This window comes from Pseudophryne corroboree (assembly GCF_028390025.1).
Source record: "Pseudophryne corroboree isolate aPseCor3 chromosome 3 unlocalized genomic scaffold, aPseCor3.hap2 SUPER_3_unloc_73, whole genome shotgun sequence".
Classification (NCBI taxonomy): domain Eukaryota; kingdom Metazoa; phylum Chordata; class Amphibia; order Anura; family Myobatrachidae; genus Pseudophryne; species Pseudophryne corroboree.
The window spans coordinates 577,205-604,076 of NW_026967567.1; the positions used below are offsets into that span (position 1 = coordinate 577,205).

Sequence of the window (26,872 nt, forward strand, 5' to 3'; positions counted from 1 at the left end):
CTTATCTCAGATGTTTCATGATCTGTCCCAGATGATGGTCATCCATTATGTAGTTTAAACAGTATAGTTCAGTCGCCCTCAGGGTCCCTCTTGAATAACTCTGAATTTATTAAACTGAGGTGGGTTTATGAAGTCTATATCCGCTGCAGACAGAACTAGCTTCAATCAGAACTAACCTGTTATGTGTAAGTCTCTAGACTTTATACCCTGCAAGGATACACTAACATTGTCTTACCAGATATTACACTCAGGGTGTGTGATGCTGGGTGCAGTAGTCACTCAGTATAACATCATTTATCTTATCCTGGGCAACTGTCCCCTTTCACCTACTTATGTATACAATACCCCAAACATCTTACTAGACAGTTTCCATCTGAGATGCTGATAATAGGTATAGATATATCTATTATAATCAGCCAGCTTAAAAGCTGTGTATATTCTTCCCACTCACTATGTCCTTCACACTAGGTCAAAGGTTAGAGATCTATATTTCTAACTGGTGTCTAAAGCACTAATCCTAATAACATGTACATATATAGAGCAATGAGGTCATACATATACAAAATGGAGTTATACATGAACAAAATGGCATCTAAAAAGTAGTTACAAATATCACCCCATACAGAAATATATCAATGTGAGGAATCAATTGTAACGACCTAGAAGATGGTCTATTCTCTAATATGACCTGTGTACAGCAGAGTAATAACTATAATCACGCACACCTGGATGTCTAATTCTCCAAGTGTTATAGAGGTCAGATTCAGCTAATAAAGGGAGCATGAGGAAGCTAAGGAACGGGCGGCGTTACTGGTCTGTTCATCAGTAGTGGTGGATCTATCAAGATGAGGGTCTGGAGCAAGAGTAACATCTCCCATAAGGAGAAGTGCAATTAGTTGTAGCTTTTGAAAAAAAAAAAATTTAATAAATTGGGGCTGTCTGGCATGAGGGGCATAGAGAGAAGTGAGGGTGACATATTTATAATGAATTTTCCCAACTAGAATCCAAAATCTACCACTGCATTCCACCCACTTGCTTTCCAGGTGAAAGGGGCAGGATCTATGGGAAAGGATGGCTACACCACAGGAGATAGAGCATGCTGGGTAGTTATTGGTAAACTGAGGGGGAGAGTGCAATGGAACATGTGATTCCTGAATGGCTACCACCGCCGCCTTCTGGTCAGCGAAATATTTTAATGCAAGACATCTCTCACAGGGAGAATTAAGACCTTTTACATTAAGACTTAAAAACGTCACCGTGATACAGAGAGATCAGATCATGGTATGAAACATCTAGGATCATCTGTGCAAAGTCCAATAGAGTCTGTAGGGCGTGTGCATACTTCAAACTATCAAATCACAGAAAAAATAAAATAGGGAACAAAAATGGTAGACAAACAGAAATAGCGTCCATAAAGGAGCTAGAGATTCCGTCACTAGGGAACTGTGACAGAAAGGCAGAAAAAGGTGGCGGCCGGGCCTAAAAGGGAAACTCACCGACTACCCCAAGTAGCCATACGAGAGTGCAAAATCTAGTCATCATAGTAACAACTTGTGACCGGACGGTCTTGTACGAAAGTCCTCACCGCTTTCGCGTCCCGTCCCCAGTACACAGAATGGATGCTCAGTTCACACGGGACCTGGCCACATAGGGGATTCCCGCTTACCGTCAGTAACTGCCTGTTACTGACTCCACCCACAGCGCTGTGGGCGGGTTTATGCTGCCACCACCAAACTCCTAACCTGCCGTGGCGTTTGGAAGCACGGTTCTGCTCTGTATGTGTCGACACGCTGCCTTATCTGTGTGGTATGGACGAATCCCCACTAGGCCTCTACCAGTAGCTGGCGGAAGGCGGAACTTGGAGACGTTGGGGTACTCCCGGGACAGCCAGAGAACGGGGCTATGTTTTGCATAGGCCTGAGGCAGATGATGTTTTAATGCCAACAAATAGATCTAAAGAGAACTCTTCCCTGTTGCTAGGGGAAACAGCATACAGCAAGATGTTCATAGCAGAAAGTAGTTGGTATAATACACTCTGCATGCTCACATGCCTCCTTTTTATGTCAATTTTCCACACAGTACAACAGGGGATCATGTCCTCCCTGAGCCCTTTCTATCCAATCAGGATATCTTACAAAATACCAATAAGTAAATGACATTTCAAAAGGAGATAAGTGCAATAAAACAATATCCTCCTTCCTGTCACACAGACAACGTTTGGTATCAGTTTAACATTCACTATTGATAAATTTATCACGTAGCTTCAAAATACAAATGTTTCTGTCTCATTCACATCTCCAGGCAAACCCAGTGTTTGGGATTACAACAGGAAAGGCTACAACACAAACAAACAGTCTTTCTTCCTGCATCTGCCATTCAGGGTTCGTATATCAATTAAATCAGCTACAGGATGAAACAGGTTCCAAGCCTATAGACTTTATATATGGGATAAGGAGATCCCCGTGAGGAATATCTTTCTCTAAGGAACTTACACATCAAAAGGTATTGTCATTCACACCTCTCTGCTAGCAGAGGCGATTAGCTTGTCACTTCTTATTTCCAGAGGATAGGAGATCCTTATTCAAAGCAGATATAGTAAGTGCATTTTCCCCTCTAAAATACAGGTGACCATATCTTGAATATAAATACAGTTAAACATGCAATCCTACAATTGTGCACAGAGCACTACATATGACATGTTAAAACACATCATTAAACAAACTTTTAAACAGTCCGCGCCCAGCGCCGTAAGTACGTTTAACAGCGACGCCAAGCGCCTATTGTCCAAATGGTGCCTGGCAGCTGAGGATTGACCCCTTCAGTGCCGCAGCCGCCATTACACGTGTGGCTGGTTAGTCTCTCCGGTCACACAACTGTACAAAGAAATATCAAATCTCAATGTAACCAATGTATCCAAAGGAGGTAAAGGCCAAGAACCTGGTCTGTTATCCAGTTTAGGTTCTACCAACACAGTTATAAGGGCAACAGGATGTTACATGGATCAGTCATGCTTTACCTGAACACCCAAACATTCTAGAAAGGTATTATGAAATGTAACAGTGGAAAGAATATCAGACCATATAGCAATTATATAGCACAGGAAATAAAGATAAAAATATACGTTTTATACCCATAACAAGAGCAAATAATTCTGGCCCAAAAATAGATCCATGCCCAGTAACTTAGTCCCAGTTGGCACATGTTACAGTAGGAAACAGACTCTGAGTGTCTGCAACAGTCTTACTCCTTTATCATATCACTCCGAGACGGAAGACAGCTCCTCCGGGATTGGTTTAGGTAAAGTGTCAACAAGAATATCCAACTTTCTCTTACGTTCTAGAGGATGCTGGGGTCCATATTAGTACTATGGGGTATAGACAGGTCCACCACGAACCATTGGCACTTTAAGAGTTTAATAGTGTGGGCTGGCTCCTCCCTCTATGCCCCTCCTACCAGACTCCGTTTAGAAAATGTGCCCGGAGGAGCTGGTCACAGCTAGGGGAGCTCTCCTGAGCTTTTCTAGTGAAGTTTAATTTAGAGTTTATTTTTTTACAGGGAGGCTGCTGGCAACAGCCTCCCTGCAGCGAGGGACTAAGGGGGGGAGTAGTGTCCACCCTGCGGGGTCTGAGCCACTGTCTCCGCTGACTGGACACTGAGCTCCGGGGGGGTCTGATTGTTCTCTGCCACAGGGGACCGCTCGCCCCAGCAGCATGCCGCCGACCCCTTACAGAGCTGAAGAAGTGGTGAGTGAGTCACTGACAAGCGGGGGGCCGGTGTGAAGACGGCGGCAGCGGGGAGGGAGCTCCTGGGAAGGCTCAGCAGCACATGGTGCGGCGCTGTGAGGGGCGCCCTGGGCCAGCGCCTACCCTTCCACTGGTCCAGCAGCCTGTCGGGGTTCACGGATCTCAGCCAGCACCTTTTCCTCAGGCCAGTATAATCCATGAAAAGCGGGAAGACAGCGCCATTACGGGGGTGGAGCTTCTCAGAACGGACCCAGCAGCGTTCCAGCGCCATTTTCCTGCCTGCACTGAACTAGAAGGAAGAACAGGTCCCTCCACAGCAACTCCAGTTATCTGTATACGGTACCAGGGGGTTGTAGAAGGGGGGGGCTGTAATAAGACTGTGTGTCCTATTATATAATAGGAGCACAGTCAGCGCTGTGTGTGGGTTGGCTCCAATCTCTGTGTCTCTCTGCCATTCTTGGGGGGGGGTGGGGGGGGGGACTCTGTCTGCCCTCCCCTGTGTGTGTGTGTGGGGTATAGCAGCAAACATGTCTAGAGTCTCTGTCTCATATGCTGCAGAGGATATCTCTTCACAGGAAGATCCCACCCCATGTAATCAGGATTGCCCTGTTGTAGCGCAGATCCCGGCTAGGTAACCGGAGTGGTTAGCCTCTCTTAGGGGGACTATTTCTCAGATTTCTGAAAGGGTTGCTAGGACTGAAACTGCCACTCAGGTATTACAGTCCTCTATGGCTGTATGTCCCGGTCCTGTTCCCTCGGGGTCCCCTGCGGTACATTCTCACAAACGTGATCTTGCCCACATTACGCAGGATGACACGGATACCGATTCTGACACTGCAGACGGTGACGGGGATGTGTTGAGGGGGACGGCATCACTTGCTAAGGGGGTGCAGTTGATAACTGAGGCCATGTGGGATGTGTTGAACAGGTTGAGGAGGCTTTTTTCACGGATAGTAAGAAAGCCCCGCTCACCTGCATCTAAGGAATTAAATGCTATATTTTAAAAATCCTGGGAAAACCCAGAGAAAAAAATCCAGATTCCTAAAAGGGTTCTGGTAGCTTTTCCCTTTCCTGTGGAAGATAGAAAAAAATGGGAGACCCCGCCTATAGTTGACGCGTCTGTCTCCAGACTGTTGAAGCAGGTGGTCTTACAGATCCCGGGATCCACCGCGTTGAAAGACCCGGCAGATCGCAGGGTTGATGCTACGCTCAATTATATTTACGCCTGTGCATGGCTTTCTAAAGCAAGAGCGAAGTGATCACTCTGCAGGAGGACTTGACTGTAATGGATAAAGGTGACGTTGATTTGTTTTTACGTAACATACAGGATTCTGCAGGGTTCCTGGTAGAATCTAATGTATGAAGGATCTGGGTTCCATGGCTGTGGGGATCTCCGCCATGTCTGTCTCGGCTCGCAGCGGTCTCTGGCTGCGCCAATGGTCTGCGGACGCGGAATCCAGGAAAAGTGTGGAGAACCTACCCTATACAGGTCAGGCTCTTTTTGGGGAGGCGTTGGATGTGTGAATTGCCACGGCTACTGAGGGTAAGTCTCCTTTTCTTCCCTCAGCTGCATCGGCTATGAAGAAACCTTTTACTCCCAACACGTCACAGGCCTTTCGGCCCGCTTGGACTAGAAAGAACAAACCCGCTCACACCTTCTTCAGAGGTGGTCGAGCCGAATCCAAGAAATCTGCACCCGCAGGTTCCCAGGACAGGAAGCCTGCTTCTGGTGCCTCAGAGTCTACAGCATGACGGTGGACTGCCCAGCCTGGAGGTCAGTCAGGTGGGAGCAAGACTCCGACATTTCAGCCACGTCTGGGTGTCGTCCAGCCTGGATCCCTGGGTGCAGGATATTGTGTCCCGGGGGTACAGGGTGGAGTTTCAAACTCTTCCACCTCACCGATTCTTCAAGCCAGGCTTGCTGGCTTTGCTGGCAGACAGGGAAATCCTTCTGCACACCATAAAAAAATTGGTGTGTCAGAAGTCATTGTTCGAGTTCCGCCTCATCAGCTGAGCAAGGGTTACTATTCGAACCTTTTTATGGTACCGAAGCCGGATGGTTCGGTCAGGCCAATCTTGAATTTGAAGTTGTTGAACCCTTATCTAAAGGAGTTCAAGTTCAAAATGGAGCCTCTGAGAGAAGTGATGTGCGGTCTGGTGGAGGGCGAGTTCCTGGTGTCCCTGGACATCAAGGATGCGTACCTCCACATTCCGAGTTGGTCGCTGCATCAGGCTTATATCAGGTTTGCACTGTTAGACGATCACTATCAGTTTCATGCACTACCATTCGGTCTCTCCTCAGCACCGAGGGTCTTCACCAAGGTGATGGCAGAGATGATGGTTCTCCTTCGCAAGCAGGGGTGAACAAAATTCCATATCTGGACGATCTGCTGATCAAGGCGTCATCCAGGGAGAAGTTGTTACGGTCCATTGCTCTCACGACGCATCTGCTCAGGGAGCACGGTTGGATCCTCAACCTTCCCAAGTCTCATCTGGAGCCGTCAAGTAGGCTGTCTTTCCTGGGGATGATCCTCGACACGGAGGTGCAGATGGTGTTTCTCCCGGCGGAGATAGCGTGGGTGATACAAACAGTGATCCGGGATGTCTTGAAGCCTACCCGGGTATCAGTTCATCAGTGCATCCGCCTTCTGGGGAAGATGGTTGCCTCATACGAGGCTTTGCAGTACAGAAGGTTTCATGCTCAGTCCTTTCAACTGGATCTTCTGGACCAGTGGTCGGGATCTCGCCTACACATGCACCAGAGGATACGTCTGTCACCAAAAGCAAGGAGTTTGCTCCTCTGGTGGCTGCAACTGCCTCACCTTCTGGGGGGCCGAAGGTACGGGGTTCAGGACTGGATCCTTCTGACCACGGATGCAAGTCTCAGAGGTTGGGGAGCAGTCACTCAAGGGATAACCTTCCAAGGAATGTGGTCAAGTCAGGAATCCCTTCTTCCAATAAATATTCTGGAGCTAAGAGCCGTGTACAACCGCCTTCTTCAAGCACACCTTCTACAGGATCGGGCTGTTCAGGTGCATTCGGACAACGTGACCACAGTGGCCTACATAAACCTACAAGGCGGAACGAAGAGCAGGGCTGCAATGTCAGAGGTGACAAGAATCCTGCTCTGGGCAGAAAGACACGCGGTGGCGATGTCAGCAATCTTAATTCCGGGAGTGGACACTGGGAAGCAGACTTCCTTAGCAGACACAATCTCCATCCAGGAGCGTGGGGCCTCGACTCGGAGGTGTTTGACGAGGTAATCGGTTGGTGGGGGGTTCCTCACATAGACATGGTGGCCTCCCACCTCAACAAGAAGCTGCAGAGGTACTATTCCAGGTCGAGAGACCCACAAGCAGTGGCGGTGGACGCACTGGTGACACCGTGGGTGTTTCCGTCAGTGTATGTGTTCCCACCACTTCCTCTCATTTCAAGAGTTCTACAGCTCGTAAAAAGAACAAAGGTTCTGGCAATCCTCATTGCTCCGGATTGGCCAAGGAGGGCTTGGTACGCGGACCTGCTGGTTCTACTACTGGAAGATCGAAGGCCTCTGCCTCTTCGGGAGGATCTTCTAATACAGGGGCCGTTCACTTATCAGGACTTACCACAGCTACGTTTGACGGCATAGCGGTTGAACGCCAGATCTTAGCTCGGAAGGGTATTCCTAGCACTGTTATTCCTACTCTAATACAGGCTAGGAAGGGGGTAATGTCTAAACATTACCATCGCATTTGGAACAAATGTGTCTTGGTGTGAATCCAAGAAGCTTCCTGTGGTGGAGTTTCAACTGGAACGTTTTCTCCTATTCCTGCAAGCAGGTGTGTATATGGGCCTGAGATTGGGATCCCTCAAGGTTCAGATTTTGGCTTTATCCATTTTTTTCCAGAAACAACTGGCTGCCCTCCCTGAGGTTCAGACATTTTTGAAAGGGGTTCTGCATATCCAGCCTCCCTTTGTGGCACCGACGGCACCCTGGGATTTGGATGTGGTGTTGCATTTCCTGCAATCAGATTGGTTTGAGCCTCTACAGGAAGTTGAGGTCAAGTTTCTCACATGGAAGGCTGTCACTTTGTTGGCCTTAGCTTCCGCGCGACGTGTGTCAGAATTGGGAGCCTTGTACTGTTAAAGTCCCTATTTGGTCTTACATGAGGATAGGGTGGAACTCGGGACACATCAACAGTTCCTTCCTAAGGTTGTGTCAGCTTTTCATATCAACCAACCTATAGTGGTGCCAATGGCTACTGTCTCCTCAATTGCTTCAAAGGCTTTGGATGTTGTGAGTGCTTTGAAGATCAATGTGAAGAAGACTGCTCATCACAGAAAGTCGGACTCTCTGTTTGTCCTGTATGATCCCAAGAAAATTGGATGTCCTGCTTCTAAGCAGACGATTTCTCGCTGGATCATGTTCACCATCCAGCATGCATATTCTACGGCAGTATTGCCGTGTCCAAAATCTGTTAAGGCCCACTCTACTCGTAAAGTGGGTTCTTCCTGGGCGGTTGCCCAGGGTGTCTCAGCTTTGCAACTTTGCCGAGAGGCTACTTGGTCTGGATTGAAAACGTTTGCTAAGTTTTGCAAGTTCGATACCTTGGCCTCTGATGACCTCAAATTTGGTCAAGCAGTTCTGCAGAAGCCTGCATGCTCTCCTGCACGTTCTGGGTTCTTTGGTACCATAATGTGGACACCAGCATCCTCTAGGACGTATGAGAAAATAGGATTTTATATACCTACCGGTAAATCCTTTTCACGTAGCCCAGCGCGTCTTTATCCTGCAGTGGTTTAGTTCAGTACTGCCTGGTTCCTAGGTAAGTTCTGCATTCTTTACTGTTTCAGTATTGTTTCAGCTGTTGCTGAGTTTTCCGGCCTGTTGCCGGATTTGCATTGTTGTGTGTTGTGTATGAATTTTGCAACTATCTGTGTATTTCCTTCTCTCGAAGATGTCCGTCTCCTCGGGCACAGTTTCTAGACTGAATCTGGTAGGAGGGGCATAGAGGGAGCCCACACTCTCAAACTCTTAAAGTGCCAATGGCTCCTGGTGAACTCGTCTTTACCCTATGGTACTATTATGGACCCCAGCATCCTCTGCGGACTACAAGAAAAGGATTTACCGGTAGGTATGTAAAATCCTATTTTCTCTAACATCCTAGGAGATACTGGTATTGTCTTAGTACTATGGGGTATAGATGGGGTCCATTGGAGCCTGGCACTTTAAAACTTCTTCAGAGTGTGCTGGCTCCTCCCCTCTATGCCCCTCCTACCAGACTCAGTTTACAAAAATGTGCCCAAGGAGCCGGGTGCATTCTCTGGAGCTCCAGAGAGTTTTCTTGTATTTTAATTCGTTACTTTCAGGCAGGACGGGTTGGCACCAGTCTGCCTGCGTCGGGAGCTCTTCCTCACAGCATGCCACCACCCCTAATTGAGTGGTGAGTACTAAACCGGGGTCCCCGGTACAGATGGCGGCATTAGGGCAGCGGGCACACGGCTTAAGTGCTGCTGTTGTCCCTCTATGCAAGCCCACACTGGCACTGATGCTGAAAAGGGGTTTTAATCCCATTTTCTTTGCAAACATTACCTTGCCAGTATAAACTATTGCGGGAACACTGCACGCCATTAAGGGGGCGGGGCTTCCTGAAGAGCGGGACCAGCGGATCAGTGCGCTATTTCCTACCCAAGGTACAAGGGGGTTTGTGGTAGGGTGGAGCGATATACTGTATGTGTATATAATAATCTAGGTCCTTTATCTAAGGTTCCTAGTTACTGGCCGGCAAAGCACTGCTTTGGCTGTAGAGGCAATGTGTGCTGGTTTCTCCCTCTCATTCTTAGCAGGGTCTCTGGGTTACTGTGTTATGTAACCTGTTCCTGTGTGTGTATTATGCTGTACAGTATGTCAGGTAAGAAGGTCATATGCCAGTCCTGCAGCACAAGGATTTCCCCTCCCCCGGGGGGATCTCTGTTGTGTGCACAGTGCAGCCCTCCTTCACAAGGAAGCAGCACTCAAGAGCCAGCGTGGCTGGACTCAATAAAAGGAATGATTACAGACATCTCATCTGTACTGGATACTGCCAAGCAGGAGAGGCAGGATTTTAAAAGAAGTCTATGGCTGATTTTTATGATCAAGAATTCAGAACACAGACCATCCTCTCAGCCCCCTATACTTATTTTCCAAAAAGGATCACTACCACAAGTTCTCCAGTCTGTCTGTCTGTGATGTCAAGATGCCAGATCTGGAAGAGGGGGAGGTAAATGTAAAAAGGGGCACGCTAATGTCTCAGGGAGTGGAAGCTCTTATCTACTCTATTTGAGATGTAATGAATATCCCTGATAAGGAGACAGACACAGTTCAAAAAAATATGTTTAATTGTAAATCAGAAGCTACTGCTACTTTCCTATCTCAAAGAAATGAAACACACTCTTTAGAGTAATGTGGGTTAATCCTGACAAGAAATTTCAGATCCCTATGAGGTTGCTGTCATCCTTTCCTTTTCCCCCTGAGGATGGGAAGGTGTGGGTAAATCCACCTGCAGTGGATACTTCAATGTCCTGGCTGTCACGTAAACTTCTTGCTGCCAGTGCCAGGAGCTATTTCCTTAAAGACTCTGCTGATTATAACATTGAGACTACTTTTAAATACATTTACACAGCAGTGGGAGTTGCTCAGAGACCCACAATTGCATATGGATGTATTACAAGGGCCATTAGTAAATGGACGAGTAATATACTGAAAGGTTTTGACACGACTCAGGTTGAGCTTCTCACACTCCTGTGACATGTACAGGATTCTGCAGTGGGTAGCAATCTAGGAAATAGCCCTGATCAATGCTCGCTCAATGGCTATGGCGGTGTCGGTGTGCAGAGCGTTATGGCTGTGGCAGTGGACAGCAAACACTGATTCCAAGAGAGGTGTAGAGAGCCTTCCCTTTACGGGTGAGGCTTTGTTTCGGTGATGAATTGAACAAGTGGATTTCACATGCCACGGCTGGAAAGTCCACATATCCCCCGTCTGCAGCTCCGCCGCCTGGACGTGCTTACCCAGGCACCATTCTGCAGTCCTTTCAGGTTGCCAGATTTAAGGGCAAGGCTAGAGGTACCTCCAACGCCGCTAGAGGACCCAGAGGTAAACCGCTCAGACCACCGGCCGCTGGTTCACAGGAGCAGTGCTCAGGCTCAGCCTCTTCCATGACCTCAGCATGAGGGTTGGCCCCAGATTCTGGGGGCCTTACATGTGGGAGCTCGCCTCAAATGTTTCAGTCACATTTGGGCAGGCTCCTGCCAGGACCCCTGAGTGACACACCTACTCTCCCAGAGGTACAGGTTAGAGTATCAAACGCTCCCACCTCAGATTCTTCAGCTTGGGCTTACCAGTTTCACACAAAACAGTAACCTTGCAGAAGACATACGAAGACTGTTACGGACGCAGGTCATTGTTCCAGTTCCGCCTCAACTCCAATACAGGGGTTATTTTTCCGGCCTGTTTGTGATGCCGAAACTGGGTGGTTCGGTAGGGACGATCTTAAATTCAAATCACTGATCCCGTTCTTCTGAGTTTTCCACTTCAAAATGGAGTCTCTGAGAGCGGTGGTCTCAGGTCTGGAATGTCAGCATCCGGAGTCTTGTCTCCGGTTCTGGTCCCTGCGGCCTTCCTGTTAGCTGGCTGGTGTCGCTGCGATGGATAGGAGCTACAGCAGCGAGGTCCTCTGGTGCGGCTGCCGGGTGTCTGGAGGCCAGGGTCCAGGTCCTGTGGAGTGGAGCATGTCAGTCGGAGGTGTCTGTTTTCAAGTGTCCTGTTGCTGGAGTGCTGCGCCTGGGAGGCTGAGGCCAGCGGTAGTGGCTGTGTGCTGGTTCCACATGTGTCCTCTGTGCAGGGAGCCACCATGTTGGAGACCAATCCAAGTCAATAGCTATCCCAGTTCATAACCAGCCAATCCGATACAGGCTTCCCTTATAAAAAGGGGTTGATGCTTAGCTATGTTGCCAGTACTTCAAGCTACTTGCTGCTGTAAGGTGCCCTGCAGAGCACTCTGCCAGGTTAACCCCTGGTATCCCAGGTCTGTTGTGTCCGCCTGGTGGTCAGTTCTGTTATTGCAGTCCTTTGCTCCCAGTTCACCTGCTCTTGTGATTTAACAACTGGGCCCTCTGTCTGGTAATGGGTCTCCGTTTACGGATGGTGCTCTCAGCGATCCTCTCTTCAGCATTGTTTAAAAATCACAAGTCATCTTTTCATTCAGTATTCTTCAGCATCGTTTACAAGTCACTAACCTTTCAGAATTCACTCAGGCTTCTCTCCTAGTCGTTGTGTATGATTGAGGTCTCATTAAAACTGAATTCCTCTTTATTCAGTGTATCATTCTCGGTCATTGTCCTCATTGCCTACTCCTCTACATCTTCAGGCCTAAGTCTTCAATCCATGTGTAAGAACTACATTCAGCCACCTTGTCTCCTTCCTGTGCCGATAGCTGCTCCCCCAGTCAATGATCAGTCATCAGATCCCCAACTCAAGCCAAGCGTGACATGGAAGAAGGGGAATTCCTGGTTCCTCTGGATATTAAGGATGCATATCTTCACATCCCAATATGGCTGCCTCTTCAGGCTTACCTCATGTTTGCACTGCAGGACAGTCACTACTAGATCCAGAAGGCAAAATATAAATGGAACAGAGAATAGCGCTTAATAAAAATGGAGGTGGTCCTGGGTGTATTCTGGTGACTCCCAATCACCCAAAAGACTAAGGCGGCACTGCATGATCCATCTACCTGCATCTAAAGTACCAGGAGAACCCTACCAGGTCCTGCGGCCGGTGTTTTGCATGAGGGGAGGAGGAAGGAATTCCGGAACCTTCCAATTTTTTGCTCTTCTCATCGCCCCATGCTGGGAGCATGACACGGTACGGTTCCAATTTTACTATACAATGAATCTGTCACTTTTATTGGATACGAGTATCTTATGAATTTTAACTAAATAAACCAACTTTTTTGAACTACTACACTATATGTGCTTTTCTCTTCTCTTTATGACAAATACCTCCATATAAGGAATAATTCTGAACTAGTTGTGGGAGAAGAATTGTCATCTAGAAAGAAGAAGAAAAAAAGAATTTTCCAAGTGAAACACAGAATTTATTTTTTGAACTATCCATTAAGACTTTCACGTAATTTTCTTAGAGTGGGAGCGCCAACGGTGCATTCAACAATTTACTGTTGACTACTAGATCCAGGCCTTGCCTTTCGGTCTCTCAATGACACTGAGGGTGTTATCAGGGGTGATGGCAGAGATGTTGCTACAACTCCGCAAGCAGGAAGTGAACATCGTTCCATACTTGGACGATCTCATAGTGGCTATATTCAGAGCACAGTTGATGGAAAAGATCAGCCTTCAAACACGACTACTCACGGATCACGGGTGGATTCTTAATCTGCAGAAATCCCACCTAGAACCTACGCAGAGGCTTCAGTTCCTGGTAATGATATTGGACACGGTGTCTCAGAAGGTGTTCCTTCCTATGGACAAGGCAAAGATAATTCAGACGATGGTATGTTCCATTTTGAAGCTGAACAAAAACTCGGTACATCTTTGCATATGCTTACTGGGAAAGATAATGGCCTCCTACGACGCAATTCGGTACGGTAGAGACCATGCATGACCATTCCAGCTGGATCTGCTGGACAAATGGTCTGGGTCACATCTGCACATACGCCAGATGATATGCCTTTCACCAAACGCCAGGATTTCCCTCTTATGGTGGTTGCTGATCTCCCTCCTGGAGGGTCGACACTTCCGAATTCAGGATTGGATTCTGTTGACAATGGATGCAAGCCTCCATGGTTGGGGTGCAGTGACCCTAGGGGCTTGGTTCCAATGAAGGTGGTCTGATCAAGAGGCTTCCCTTTCAATAAATGTTTTGGAACTCAAGGCAATTTATAATGCCCTTTTGCTGACCTCTTTATAGCCTTCATTATCAGGCCATACAGGTATGGTCGGAAAACGCACCAACTGTGGCTTACATAAACCAACAATGAGGTCCAAACAGCAGTGCTGCAATAAGGGAGGTGTCACATATACTCCTCCTGGGTGGAGCGTAATCCTAAGGCCATTTCCGCCATATTAATTCCGGGAGTAGACAATTGTGGAGCAGACTTCCTCGGTAGACACGATCTGCACCTGGGGGAATGGGGCCTCTACCCGCAAGTGTTTCAGAAGATATTTCATCAATGTGGGCTACCCGCAAATCGACTTGTTGGTTTCTCAGCTGACCAAGAAGCTTCTGCGTTACTGTTCTGGTACAAGGGATCCACAGGCCACAGCAGTGGACTCTCTGGCGACACCGTGGATTTACTGGTTGGTGTACTTGTTCCCTCCAGTTCCTCTAATTCCAAGAGTTCTCAAAGGACTTAAAGGGACAGGGTTCAGGCAATTTTGAGTGCCCCAGACTGGCCCTGCAGGGCTTGGTATGTAGACATTCTAGCCTTATTACTCGTAGGACCCTGGCCTCTGCCAATTCAGGATGATCGTCTTACACAGGGGCCGTTCGTCTATCCAGACTTACCACGGCTACGTTTGATGCAATGGAAGTATATTGGGAGTATTTTTGCCAGGAAAGAGATTCCGGGCTAGGTTATCTTGACTATACTCCAAGCCGGCCAGATGGTCGCATCAAAACATTACCATTGCATATGGAAGAAATGTGTCTCTTGGTTTGAGGGTCAACAGTATTCTACTGTGGATTTTCATCTGGGACATATCTTGCACTTCCTGCAGGCTGTTGTGGATGTGGGCCTACGTTTAGGCTCCATAAAATTTCAAATCTCAGCCTTGTCTTTTTTTCCATGGAACAATTGGCTGTTTTCCCAGTGGTCCAGATGTTCTTGACAGGTGTCCTTCATATTCGACCACCCTTTGTGCCTCCCACAGCGCCGTGAGTTCTCAAGTTGATACTGGCCTTTCTCCAATCGGTTTGATTGAACCTTTCCACAAGGTGGACATGGAGTATTTGACATGGCAGGCTGTCATGTTGTTGGCCTTGGCCTCAGTGAGGCGTGTTTTGGGATTAGGTGCCTTATTCTGTAAGAGTCCTTCTCTTGTGTTTCATGAGGATAGAGCGGTGCCTAAAATTCGCTAGAAGTTCTTGCGTAAGGTGGTATTAGCATTTCATATCAATTGGCCGATGATGGTTCTGGTTGTCACTGACACGTCTGTTACACCAATGTCCTTGGACGTGGTTCGGGCTTTGGAGATTTATGTCAAGAGGCCAGCTCGTCTCAGAAAATCAGACTGCTTTTTGTTCTCTATGATGCTTCAAAGATTGGTTGTCCTGTTTCGAAGCAGTCTATTGTGTGTAGGATCAGGCTTACGATCCAACAGGCTCACTCTTCGGCGGCTTTGCCGCTGCCTAGGTCTGTTCAAGCCCACTCACACGGTCAGTGGGTTCTTCCTAGGTGGCTGCCCGGGGTGTCTCGGCTTTGTAGTTATGCTGGGCAGCTACTTGGTTGGGTTCGAACACGCTGTAAAGTTTTAAAGGTTTAACACCTTGGCTACTGAGGATCTTCAGTTTGGTCAATCAGTTTTGATGGGGTCTCGGCACTCTCCCACCCAGTTTGGGATTTTGCAACTTCTCCATGGTACTAAGACCATCCCAGTATCCCCTTGAACATTAGGATTTGAATACCTACCGGTAAATCCTTTTCTCGTAGTCCATAGGGGATACTGGGTGCCCACCTCTGTGCTTTGATATTTTTCAGCAAGAGTTGTTCTTGTCTGTTGTAGTTTGGGTCTGCTTTTGCTGTCCCTATGTTCAAGTTGTGGTTAGTGTTGCTATCCTCTTGTTATGTAGTGTGCTGGTTCGTTCTCTCACCACTTTCTTGTCTCTTTTCCTCCTTTCAAAGTATGTCCGTCTCCTCGGGCACAGTTTTCCTAGACTATGTCTACAGGAGGGGCATAGAGGGGTGGAGCCATCACACTCTGAAGAAGTTTTAAAGTGCAGGCTCCAATGGACCCCATCTATACCCCATGGTACTAAAACCATCCCAGTATCCCCTACGCACTACAAGAAAAGGATTTTCCAGTAGGTATTAAAATCCTATTATTTCAGAATAGCAGGGCCATCCTCAGTTTAAGGTATCACTGCGAAGACGCCGTTTCGCATAACAATAACCTTAGTAGGAACTACCCATTTGTATTGTACATTTCCTTGGGTGGAATAGACGCCTTTTGGCCAGTGTCACAGGAGAAATATGTGAAAATATCTGCAGATTATCCAGGCACTCAGCTGTGGATGAGGAAGGCAAAGCAGCCTGTAGAATGCATTCTTTAATATGAAAAAAAGTAGACCCTGAGCAGAGTGTCCCTCTGTGCTTGGATAGGGGCCTGTTTGGAATTTGGGAGTCTATGGATCCTATCAATAAGAAGGTCCGCGGCAGAAGCCTTCAGTGGAAGTTTCTGAAAAGAGGACCGTGGCATAATCATAATGCTCAGCATTTGTAACAGAATCCAGAATGCCCATTATTGTGATATTATTTCTCCTAGACCTGTCTTCTAAATCAACGACTTTATCACGAATAGAGACCAGGTCTTCCTGAAGGGTGTCATGTGCTGAAATCAGATCTTTGTGAGATGCAGCAATCTCAATCATCTTATTCTGTACGATGTATAGAGCGTAGAGTAACAGGACCATCTAGAGTGTCTTAAGATGTCTTCAGCCATTACAGCTGGGCTGTGCGTCTGACAAGAAGAAGCAGATGATGTAGTGGTCTCAGAAGAACCACCTGAATTTAAGGTACCGAAGAGATGGACAGGTTGGGCCGATTTGGTACCTTTTAACCTTAGCCGGCTACAAAGAGACTGACCTCTCAGAGATAGGAAAATACAAACGATCTATAAATAAAAGGAGCAGTAGTAAGCTGTCAGGATGACTCCGTTCAAAATGACATTCTTAGTGTGACGGGGGCATCCGTGCCAAAATTTCAAGTAAACATGATGTATTGCAACTCAAATAACACAGTAATGACCGAGAAATTCCATTAGAGGTCAGCGTGATCACAGACGTGAAGTACTCAGTCCAGAGAGACACAAATGGCAAAATATATTCAGTGGATAAATCCACAAAATAATGGCACTCATTCCGAGTTGATCGCTCGCTAGCTGCTTTTAGCAGCAGTGCACATGCTAGGCTGCCGCCCTCTGGGAGTGTATCTTAGCTTAGCAGAAGTGCGAACGAAAGGTTAGCAGTTCTGCTACTAAATATTGTCCTGCAGTTTCAGAGTGGCTCGAGACTTACTCCTTCCTTGCGATCACTGCAGTCTGTTTAGTTCCTGGTTTGACGTCACAAACGCCCTGCGTTCGGCCAGCCACTCATGCGTTTTTACCTGGCACGCCTGCGTTTTTTAGCGCACTCCCGGAAAACGGTCAGTTTACGCCCAGAAACACCCTTTTCCTGTCAATCACACTACGATCACTCGATGCGATGAAAAAACGTCGGTCAGCCTTGTGTAAAACTGCATAGTTTTGTGTGAAAGTACTTAGTGCTGCGTACCATGCGCAGAATTGCTGATTTTTCACCTAATCGCAGCGCTGCGAAAAACGGCAATGAGCGATCAACTCGGAATGAGGGCCAATATACTGTGAGGTTGTAATCAGAGTGTAATGAGCTGTACTCAGATGATACTTGATATTGGGCTCTGCATATAGACTGAGAGGAAGTAGATGATAGTGGTACCATATAAATAGAAGGTAGTTTCACCTCCAAGCAAATGCTTCAATTTAATGTAGTGACCCCGGTCCAGCCGTCGGGACACTTATTTATATTAAGCCTTATTGAAGGCAGAAGGCAAAGCATGCGATGGCCGACACCAGGATATAAAATGGCAGCCACCTTACTTCCCAATATCACCGCCGGGCGCCAGTGACTGTGGGCAGACCGTTCTGTCCCCAGCAGTAGCGGGAGCTGAGCACCTGTGTTATATGGAGAGCAAGTGCTCCCTCCTGAGCCAAAAGCGCCTCCAAGTCAGGTGTCTGAAGCATGCAGGAAAGACCAGGCGTGCACAGCCCCAGAATACAGCCCATGGCTTCATAGGCGTCACTAGGCTGCAGCAGTGAACAGTGCCTGGAGTGAGCGGAGCGAGCGGCTTTAGGGCAGTAGGAGTGGTGGACTTAATAGATTGGGTCTTGGTCCCAGCAGCGACTGAGAGTTATCAGGTACGTTAGATAAGAAGCCACTTACTGAGGAGAGCTCCAGAAAGCACGTCTGGATGGACTCAGGCCATGCCCCTCTTATTTATTGTTTTATATACTAACATGGGTGACAGGTGTGGAATATCACTGCAAAGGCAGATCTAATCTCTCTCATCAGACTGCTGTGTTCCCTGCACTCTCACTCAGATGTTCACTGCTGCCAGTAGCACACGTATGAGAAGCAGAAGTATGGTGGCAGCTGTATAGATTCTGATATGTAATTCTCTATATCATACTTAACGTACACACATCATCCTTATTACTATTGAGGATTTAGAGGTAAGACACTGATGATGGGGGTGTAAAAATAGAATTTTAAGTACCTATCAGTAAATCCTTTTCTCTTAGTCTGTAGAGGATGCTGGGTTCCATTTAGTACCCTTGGGTATAGATGGGTCCTTTGGGAGCCACTGGCACTTTAAGAGTTTAATAGTGTAAGCTGACCATTCCCTCTAGAAACTGTGCCAGAGGAGACGTACATACTTCGAGAGAAGGAAATACACAGATGGTGAGATTCACACCAGCTCACGCATAACAAAAAGGAAAGCCAAGCTAACCAACTTGGAACAGTTCAGCAACAGCTGAACCAACAATACTGAACCAAATAACAATGCCGGAATACGAAGCACAGGGCGGCCGCCCAGCATCCTCTACGGACTACGAGAAAAGGATTTACTGGTAGGTAATTAAAATCCTATTTTTTCTTACGTCCTAGAGGATCCTGGGGTCCATTTAGTACCATGAGGATGTAGCAAAGCTCCCAGTACAGGCGGGAGAGTGCTAAGGTTCCTGCAGAAATGCTTGACCAAACATGAGGTACTTAGAAGCCAAAGTATAGAACTTATAAAACTTAGCAAACGTGTTCGACCCTGACGAAGTAGCTACTCGACAAAGCTGAATAGACCGAGACACTCCGGGCAGCTGCCCAGGAAGAACCCACTTTACGGGTAGAGTGGGCCTGAACAGATTTTGGAATTGGCAGTCATGCCGTGGAATAAGCATGCTGGATAGTGAGCCTGATCCAGCGTGAATTGTCTGCTTAGAATCAGGACACCCAATCTTGTTAGGATCATAAAATACAAATAGTGCATACGACTTCCTGTGACGAGTAGTTCTCTTCACATAGATTTTCAAAGCCTGCACGACATCCAAGGACTTTGAGGTAATTGAGGTGTCAGTAGCCACTGGCAGCGCAATAGGTTGGTTGAAAAGCAGACACAACCTTAGGGAGAAATTGCTGACGCGTTCTGAGCTCAGCTCTATCCTCATGGAAAATCAAGTAGGGGCTCTTGTGCGACAATGCGCCCAATTCTGACACACGTCTGGCAGAAGCCAAGGCCAACAACATGACCGTCTTCCAAGTAAGAAACTTTATGTCAACCTCCTGTAAAGGATCGAACCAATCCGATTGCAGGGACTGCAGCACCACATTAAGATACGAAGGTGCCATAGGAGGCACAAAGGGTGGTTGGATGTGCAGAACTCCTTTCAAGAAAGTCTGAACCTCAGGGATAGCAGCCAATTGTTTCTGGAAGAAAATAGACAATGCCGAAATCTGGACCTTGATGGAGCCCAAGCGTAGGCCAACATCCACACCCGACTTCAGAAAGAGGAGAAAATGTCCCTGTTGAAACTCCACCATAGGAAACTTCTTGGATTCACACCAAGACACATACTTTTTCCAAATCCGATGGTAATGCTTAGACGTTACCCCCTTCCTAGCTTGGATCAGAGTAGGAATAACCTTATTCGGAATGCCCTTTCGAGCTAAGATCTGGTGTTCAACTTCTATGCCGTCAAACGTAGCTGCTGTAAGTCTTGATAGGCAAACAGCCCCTGCAGTAGAAGGTCCTCTTGAAGAGGAAGAGGCCTCAGATCCTCCAGCAGTAATGCTAGAAGATCCGCGTACCAAGCACGCCTTGGCCAGTTCAGAGCAATGACGGTCGCTGGAACTCTTGATCTTTTTATTAGTTTGAGAATCCTTGGGATGAGTGGAAGTGGAGGGAACACATACACTGACTGACACCACTTTACTTTCTTCTGGCTTTGTTAGGGGGTGGTGGCCATGCTGCGGGAGTGAGCAGTTGCCTCGTGGTCTTGCGATCAGCACCCTCAGGAGCTCAGTGTCCTGTCAGCGGACTAGGGAACCATTAACTCTTCAGGAAGTTGGTTCCTATTCCCAACCCCCCCCCCCCTAAGTCCCACGAAGCAGGGAGGTTGTTGCCAGCAGCCTTCCTGAAACCTAACTAACTCTAGAAAATAAAAAACTAATAAAACTCCTAGGAGCTCCCCTAGCTATGACTGGCTCCCCCGGGCACATTTTCTAAACTGAGTCTGGCAGGAGTGTCATAGAGGGAGGGGCCAGTCCACACTATTAAACTCTTAAAGTGGCAGTGGCTCTCAAAGGACCCGTCTATACCCCATGGTACTAAATGGACCCCAGCATCCTCTAGGGCGTCAGAGAAAGTAGATTATAACCTAGCAGGTGATGATGATGATTACAGGGTATCATATGGTGTATTGCATGTAAAGTACCTTGTTCCACACCTACTCTGCTGTAGCAATATACGTTATATAAGGGTAACACATGTACAGGCTTACCAGCGTATGAGCACACACATAAAGGAATGCTACCTTACCAATGCTTCCAGGAGTAACGTTAGGAATCATTTCTCTGATCCATCAGCTCATATGACTGATGTTATTGTTCAGCTAGAATCTCCAATTCATACGATATGTTCCCCATCCATTGTTTTACATTGGTGCTGACATAGGACTTGGCGAGTGACTACATCTCCATTTATACTTCATGGTTAGTTACCAGTACAAGAGAGAGATATCTAAGTCTTATTATAATATTACATTTGTTATTGTGAGTGTTCTCAGGAGGGTGGACACAATGATAGTCTGAGACACAATATTATAAAGCCTTCATTAAAAGTTATGTTTTATTATACACACACATTTACAATTAAGTGTCCCAGAAAGTCGTCTTCTATTGTTTACAAGATTAATATTGTTACAGAAAATGTCACATTTCCATAATGTATTTTATTTCCAGCAGATGGACACACAAGCAGGAATATCTCAGAAGGACATCTAATGTTATCCCCGGATTGTGACATAAAAGATAATGACAGAAGACAGGATTCTCCAGGAGATAACCCCATTACCCCAATTATACATCCAGCTCTATCAGCTGATCCCTCTGATCCTGGGAAATGTTTTCCTGATCACCCTGATATTGGTGCATCTGTTACAGCTCTGACAGTAGATACAGAGTTTCCCTGTTCTATAGATGCCAAATGTTTTACACAGAACACAAAGCCTATTAACCCACACACAGGTAAGGCAGGTGAAAGGCCACTGATATGTTCAGAGTTTGGGAAATGTTTTGCACACAAATCAGATCTTATTAGACATAACATAAGTCACACAGGTGAGAAGCCATTTTCTTGCTCTGAGTGTGGGAAAAGTTTTACCTGGAAATCCCACCTTGTTATACATCAGAGAAGTCACACAGGTGAGAAGCCTTTTCCATGTTCTGAGTGTGGAAAATGTTTTGCACACAAATCAGGTCTTGTTATACATCACAGAAGTCACACAGGTGAGGAGCCATATCCATGTTCTGAGTGTGGGAAATGTTTTACCTGCAAATCACAACTTGTTACACATCAGCGAAGTCACACAGGTGAGAAGCCATTTTCTTGCTCTGAGTGTGGGAAATGTTGTGTAAGTAAATCACATCTTGTTATACATAACAGAAGTCACACAGGTGAGAAACCATTTTCTTGTTCTGAGTGTGGGAAATGTTTTACACGGAAATCACATCTTGTTACACATCAGCAAAGTCACGCAGGTGAGAAGGCATTTCCATGTTCTGAGTGTGGGACTTGTTTTGCAAACAAATCAGATCTTGTTAGACATAACAGAAGTCACACAGGTGAGAAGCTGTTTTCTTGCTCTGAGTGTGGGAAATGTTTTGTAAGTAAATCACATCTTGTTATACATCACAGAAGTCACACAGGTGAGAAGCCATTTTCTTGCTCTGAGTGTGGGAAATGTTTTACACAAAAATTAAATCTTGTTAGACATAACAAAAGTCACACAGGTGAGAAGCCATTTCCATGCTCTGAGTGTGGGAAATGTTTTGCTCACAAATTACATCTTGTTAGACATCAGAGAACTCACACAGGTGAGAAACCATTTTCTTGCTCTGAGTGTAGGAAATGTTTTACACGGAAATCACAACTTGTTACACATCAGCAAAGTCACACAGGTGAGAGTCCATTTCCAAACTCTGAGAAATAAATAAGCTCTTGTTGCACACAATAGACATCACTCAGGTGAGGAACCATTTTAATCTTCTGGAGTATACTCATTGCCATGCGTTGTTCTTCAAGGTTCTTAACCTATCTCCTATGCTTTTTGCAATATACATGTTACCACTGGGTGAAATAATCAGATGTCATGCCCTCATCTACCACTGCTCTGCAGATGACCTGTCTTTTGCTCCAGGTACTGAGAACCCAGTACCAATCCTAAATGGTTGTCTAGCTGAGCTCCAGGTGTGGGTGATGCCAGTTGGCTGTGACACAGTCCTGGTGAAACAGGTCCATATGGTAGAAGCTCACCAACAAAGGGCAGGGCTACAGCTCAGCTTTGCCTACCAACCAGACTTACGTTTGGGTGTTCAGAGTTACAAAATGCTGATCCTGTGCGTAATCTTGGTGTCCTGGATGGCGGAGTGACACTTAGACATCACGTATCAGCCACAATCAGATCCTCATCTGAGGAACATAGCCAGACTCCAGCACTTTATTCCCTCAGAAGATCTACCTACAGTCATACATCCACTTGTATCATCACACATAGACTACTGCAATGTCCTCTACCTGGGTCACCCAGCAAAATAATTGCACCGCTTGTAGCTTGTACAGAATGCAGCAACCAGGCTATTACCTAACCAGCCTGTTCTTGCCACATAACACCCATTCTCTGCTCCCTTCACCGGCTGCCTGTAAGATGGTGACTCTATTACATAATCTTACTGACTCTCCCAGCCCTACATGACCAGGGTCCATGGTAACAGAAGCAGCTTCTGCCTCCTTACTGCCCTGCTTGCTTACTTCCATCTGGAGACAAAGGACTGTTACCAGCAGTACCAAGAATCCCCAAGCAGTTCTGAGATGTCAGAGGGGCAGAGAGGGTGGTGGCAGTAGTGCTGTAGCGGGGGCTGCCGGAGGCACTGTCTGTGGGTAATATTGTCCCCAAGCAGCGCTAAGGTGTCAGAGGGGGAGACAGGGCAGTAGCAGTAGTGGGGGAGGATAAGGAGGGTGGCAGTAGTGACAGAGGACAAGGTGGGTGGCAGTAGTGGGGGGGGAGACAGGGTGGATGGCTGCAGTGCAGTACCAGGGGCTGCTGGAGACAGTAACGAGGTGTATGGGTCCCGCACAGAATCAGTTGATAATTAGACTTAGTGATGATTATGCTTCCTTATTTCTAATTAATCCCTTGTATGTGTTACTGTTATTTGCTGTGTCAGCCTTTATGTGTGTTCTGTGTAATAATCCTGAAAGTAGTGCTGCTACCGATCTCGTATCATTTGTAGTAACTTGGAAAAGATGAGATATGAGGTGCACTATGGAAGCTTACAGGGGGTTAATCAGAGATGATCGCAGATGTGACATCATGCAGCCCCTGGAAAATGGTCCTGGCCCGCCTGCGTTTACCCCTCAGGGATGCGACCGCAATGTGTGTGCACGGCCGCTGCGCATGTGTATTTTGCCACCACCAGCAAACTGCTGGGGGCCGCTATTGCGGCTGGGTCTGAATGACCCCCATAGGGTTTTAGCTCTTCTGATATGTATCTGTTTTACTTACCTGCAATACTATAATGTAACTTGAATTGTTTCTGTGCTTTAAGGATATTTTATCCATGTTGTGCAGAGTAAAGTATTTTTTAAGTTTAAAATATAGAGAAAAATCTGTGTATTAAAGATATGAAATGAAGTTAAAAACAAAAGATTTCCGTTGTCTTTTTATGTGTCTGTGTATTATCTTATATCCAGATAATTGTCGCTATGGTGACAGAAACAATTTCCTGTTAATGTGTCACTTGTATTGTTACTTTTGTGTCCAGCGGGTGGGCTCGGAAATGTTATCCTTTTCCTTGCAGCCCCAGTTGCAGGAGAAAATGAAGGAGGAGCTGGCGACGGGTCACGTTCCACTTGAGTTGACAATTTTCTCACCAGCAGGTCTTTCCCCCTCTGCAGACTTGTGTCCGGAAAGAGAGATACAACGTAGGCTTTAAACCTAGGATCGAGCACGGTGGCCAAAATGTAGTGTTCTGATTTCAACAGATTGTCAACCCTTGTTTCCCGGCAAAGCAAATGAAGGGCTCCAACCACAAGTATTTCCAGGGAAGACGTTAAATCCGAGGGACTATGCACAGGCCCAAATGATAATTGTTTTATGATCCTTCTATGTATGAACCAACCGATAGAGGGAATAATCCAAAAGTGTTAATACCAAAGATTAGCTAATCAGGTTGGAGGTGCGCCATTAAGCAAATTGCAATGACTGGTTAGGGGGTTTAGAAAAAACACTAGTGGGCTTATATCTAAAGAAGCCTTAATGTGTGGTGCACTCTTTTCTTTATGTTTCAGGGTAAAGATTTTTCAATAGGCAAGACATAAGGCAATTGACTGTCAGAATGGAAAGACAAATAATTGATAAAGCCTATTGTTTATCTTATAACATTCACTATATATTGGTAAGAGACTCAGTACGCAATTGGCGTACGGGGTACCGTAATGGTACGCACTTAGCGTAGCAGATGCTAGTCCGTGAGTGCGACGCACGAGCGACACATACGCTCGCGGGTTTACGCTTGGTATCGAGCACGCTATAGGCGGCCAACTACCGTAATGCTACGCTACTAGCGTAGCGGACGCTGTGCCCACGAGAGGAACACGAGCGGCGCAGACGCTCACGGGATGACACACAGTAAACCTTGTTAGCAATACACTGAAAGGATATACTTATACTGTAAACCTTAATACTGAAATTCTGTAATGATATAACGCTTCTTAACCTTGTTAATATAAAAGCTGCTTGAGCGATTGAGACGCTCAGAGTACCCTTAGCAATGTAATGATAAACACACAATACCTTGTAAGGTTCCAAAACCTTTATCTAGATGATTTTAGTATGTAAAAAGGGGAAAACAGTTACAGCTTATACACTACAAAACTAACATTAATACCTAAACAGAATAACTATACATAAATATACAATATCGACACAATAGCAAATAATAACAGAGAGAAAGAGTAAATGGCTAACACAGAAGGAGAACAAGATGGTCACAGAGAAACTTACACACGTGGGGATGAATCGCAAGCGCAGTCCTGGACCAGGGACCCAGCCTTCAGTGTGAAAACCTTGCAGAGTCTTGTGTGACCAAGCCTATTGCAAGCTATATTTATTTACTAACTCAAGACATACTACAATAGATACTGTGTGCTCTCTTTCCATTGGTTAGGGGGTGGGACATGTACTGCACCTGGGATCATTGGTTAGTTCAAGAAGTTGGCGATGGCTAGGACTTGTTAGTATTATAAATTCCTCTTTGTCTGGTTATATTGAGGAAAGCTATTGTTTTGGATCTTCCAAACAAACTCTGTCCCTGGGCTTTGTTCACCCCACTGTCCCCTCCTTCAGTTGAGAGTCTCAGCACTCATTCTTCTGGAGAGAAACCTGGTCCTATTCATAGCATCTCAAAGCTTAGTGTAAATAAGGCCATTGTGTCTAAAGGTGCATACACACGGAGCGATATAACTGAGCGATTTTGACTATATAGTCAAAATCGCTCAGAAAGTTAGTGCAGATCGCTCCGTGTGTATACAGGCAGCGATAGCGATGCGCGTCCCCGCTAGGTCGCTATCGCTGGGAAAAATAGTCAGTGCAGGCAAGTCAATTTTGGCTATGTCGCTGCTAAAGTTAGTCAAAATCGCTATACTTTAAGAGGCCAGCGATTTTTCCCAGCGATAGCGATGTTGCAGGCGGTGGTGGTGCGGGCGGCGGCGGGTTGTGGCGGCGGTGCGGGCGGCGGCGGGTTGTGGCGGCGGTGCGGGCGGCGGCGGGTGGCGGTGTGGGCGACGGCGGGTTGCGGCGGCGGTGCGGGCGGCGTCGGGTTGCGGTGTGGGGCGGTGGTGGGTTGCGGTGGTGGTGTGGGCGGCGGCGGTGCGGGCGGCGGCGGGTTGCGGCAGCGGTGCGGCGGGGGAAATTTACCTTTATCTTTATCTTGCAGAGTTTGGCAGCGGAGCGGTACCAGTTTCAAAAATGGCGCCTCAGCGTCATTTTTGAAATTCAAGATGGCCGGCGCGAGCCAATCACGGCTCGCTGCGTCATCGCCCCGCCCCCTCCCGCTGACTTATATAAGTCAGCGCGAGACAGCGGCTTTCAGTCCGACGGCGGAGGAGGAGCGGAGAAGAGCTCCTGAAGACGCCGTGGAAGTCCTGGATGGGCGGCGGCTATGCAAAAGAGCTTAGCAGCCGCCGCCCACCAGGTGAAGATGCTGGAAGTCCTGGGAAGGCGGCGGCCATGCAAAAGAGCTTAAAGGCCGCCGCCTCGCAGGTGAAGACGTCGTGGAAGTCCTGGATGGGCAGCGGCTATGCAAAAGAGCTTAGCAGCCGCCGCCCACCAGGTGAAGACGCCGGTACAAGACCTCAGAAGCCCTGGGGAGGTGGCGCCCCCCCAGGTGAAGACGCCGGAAGCCCTGGGAAGGCGGCGGCCATGCAAAAGAGCTTAAAGGCCGCCGCCCCCAGGTGAAGACCCAGTTTAATAAAGGATTTTTTAAAGAATGTGTTGTGTTTTTTTTTCAATATTTTCTTTACAGGTGGACT

General features: G+C 47.0%; 1 protein-coding gene across 1 annotated transcript in view; it reads left to right on the forward strand.

Moving 5' to 3' along the window:
- LOC134984685 (oocyte zinc finger protein XlCOF22-like) overlaps positions 1–23,957 on the forward strand; it is a 37,090-nt gene extending 13,133 nt beyond the window's left edge. The window contains exon 6 of the mRNA XM_063950209.1: positions 21,025–23,957. Within this exon, the coding sequence (XP_063806279.1) occupies positions 21,025–22,274 (1,250 nt within the window). The 3' untranslated portion in view covers positions 22,275–23,957. The remainder of the gene's footprint in view (positions 1–21,024) is intronic.
- The last annotated feature ends 2,915 nt before the right edge of the window (positions 23,958–26,872 follow it).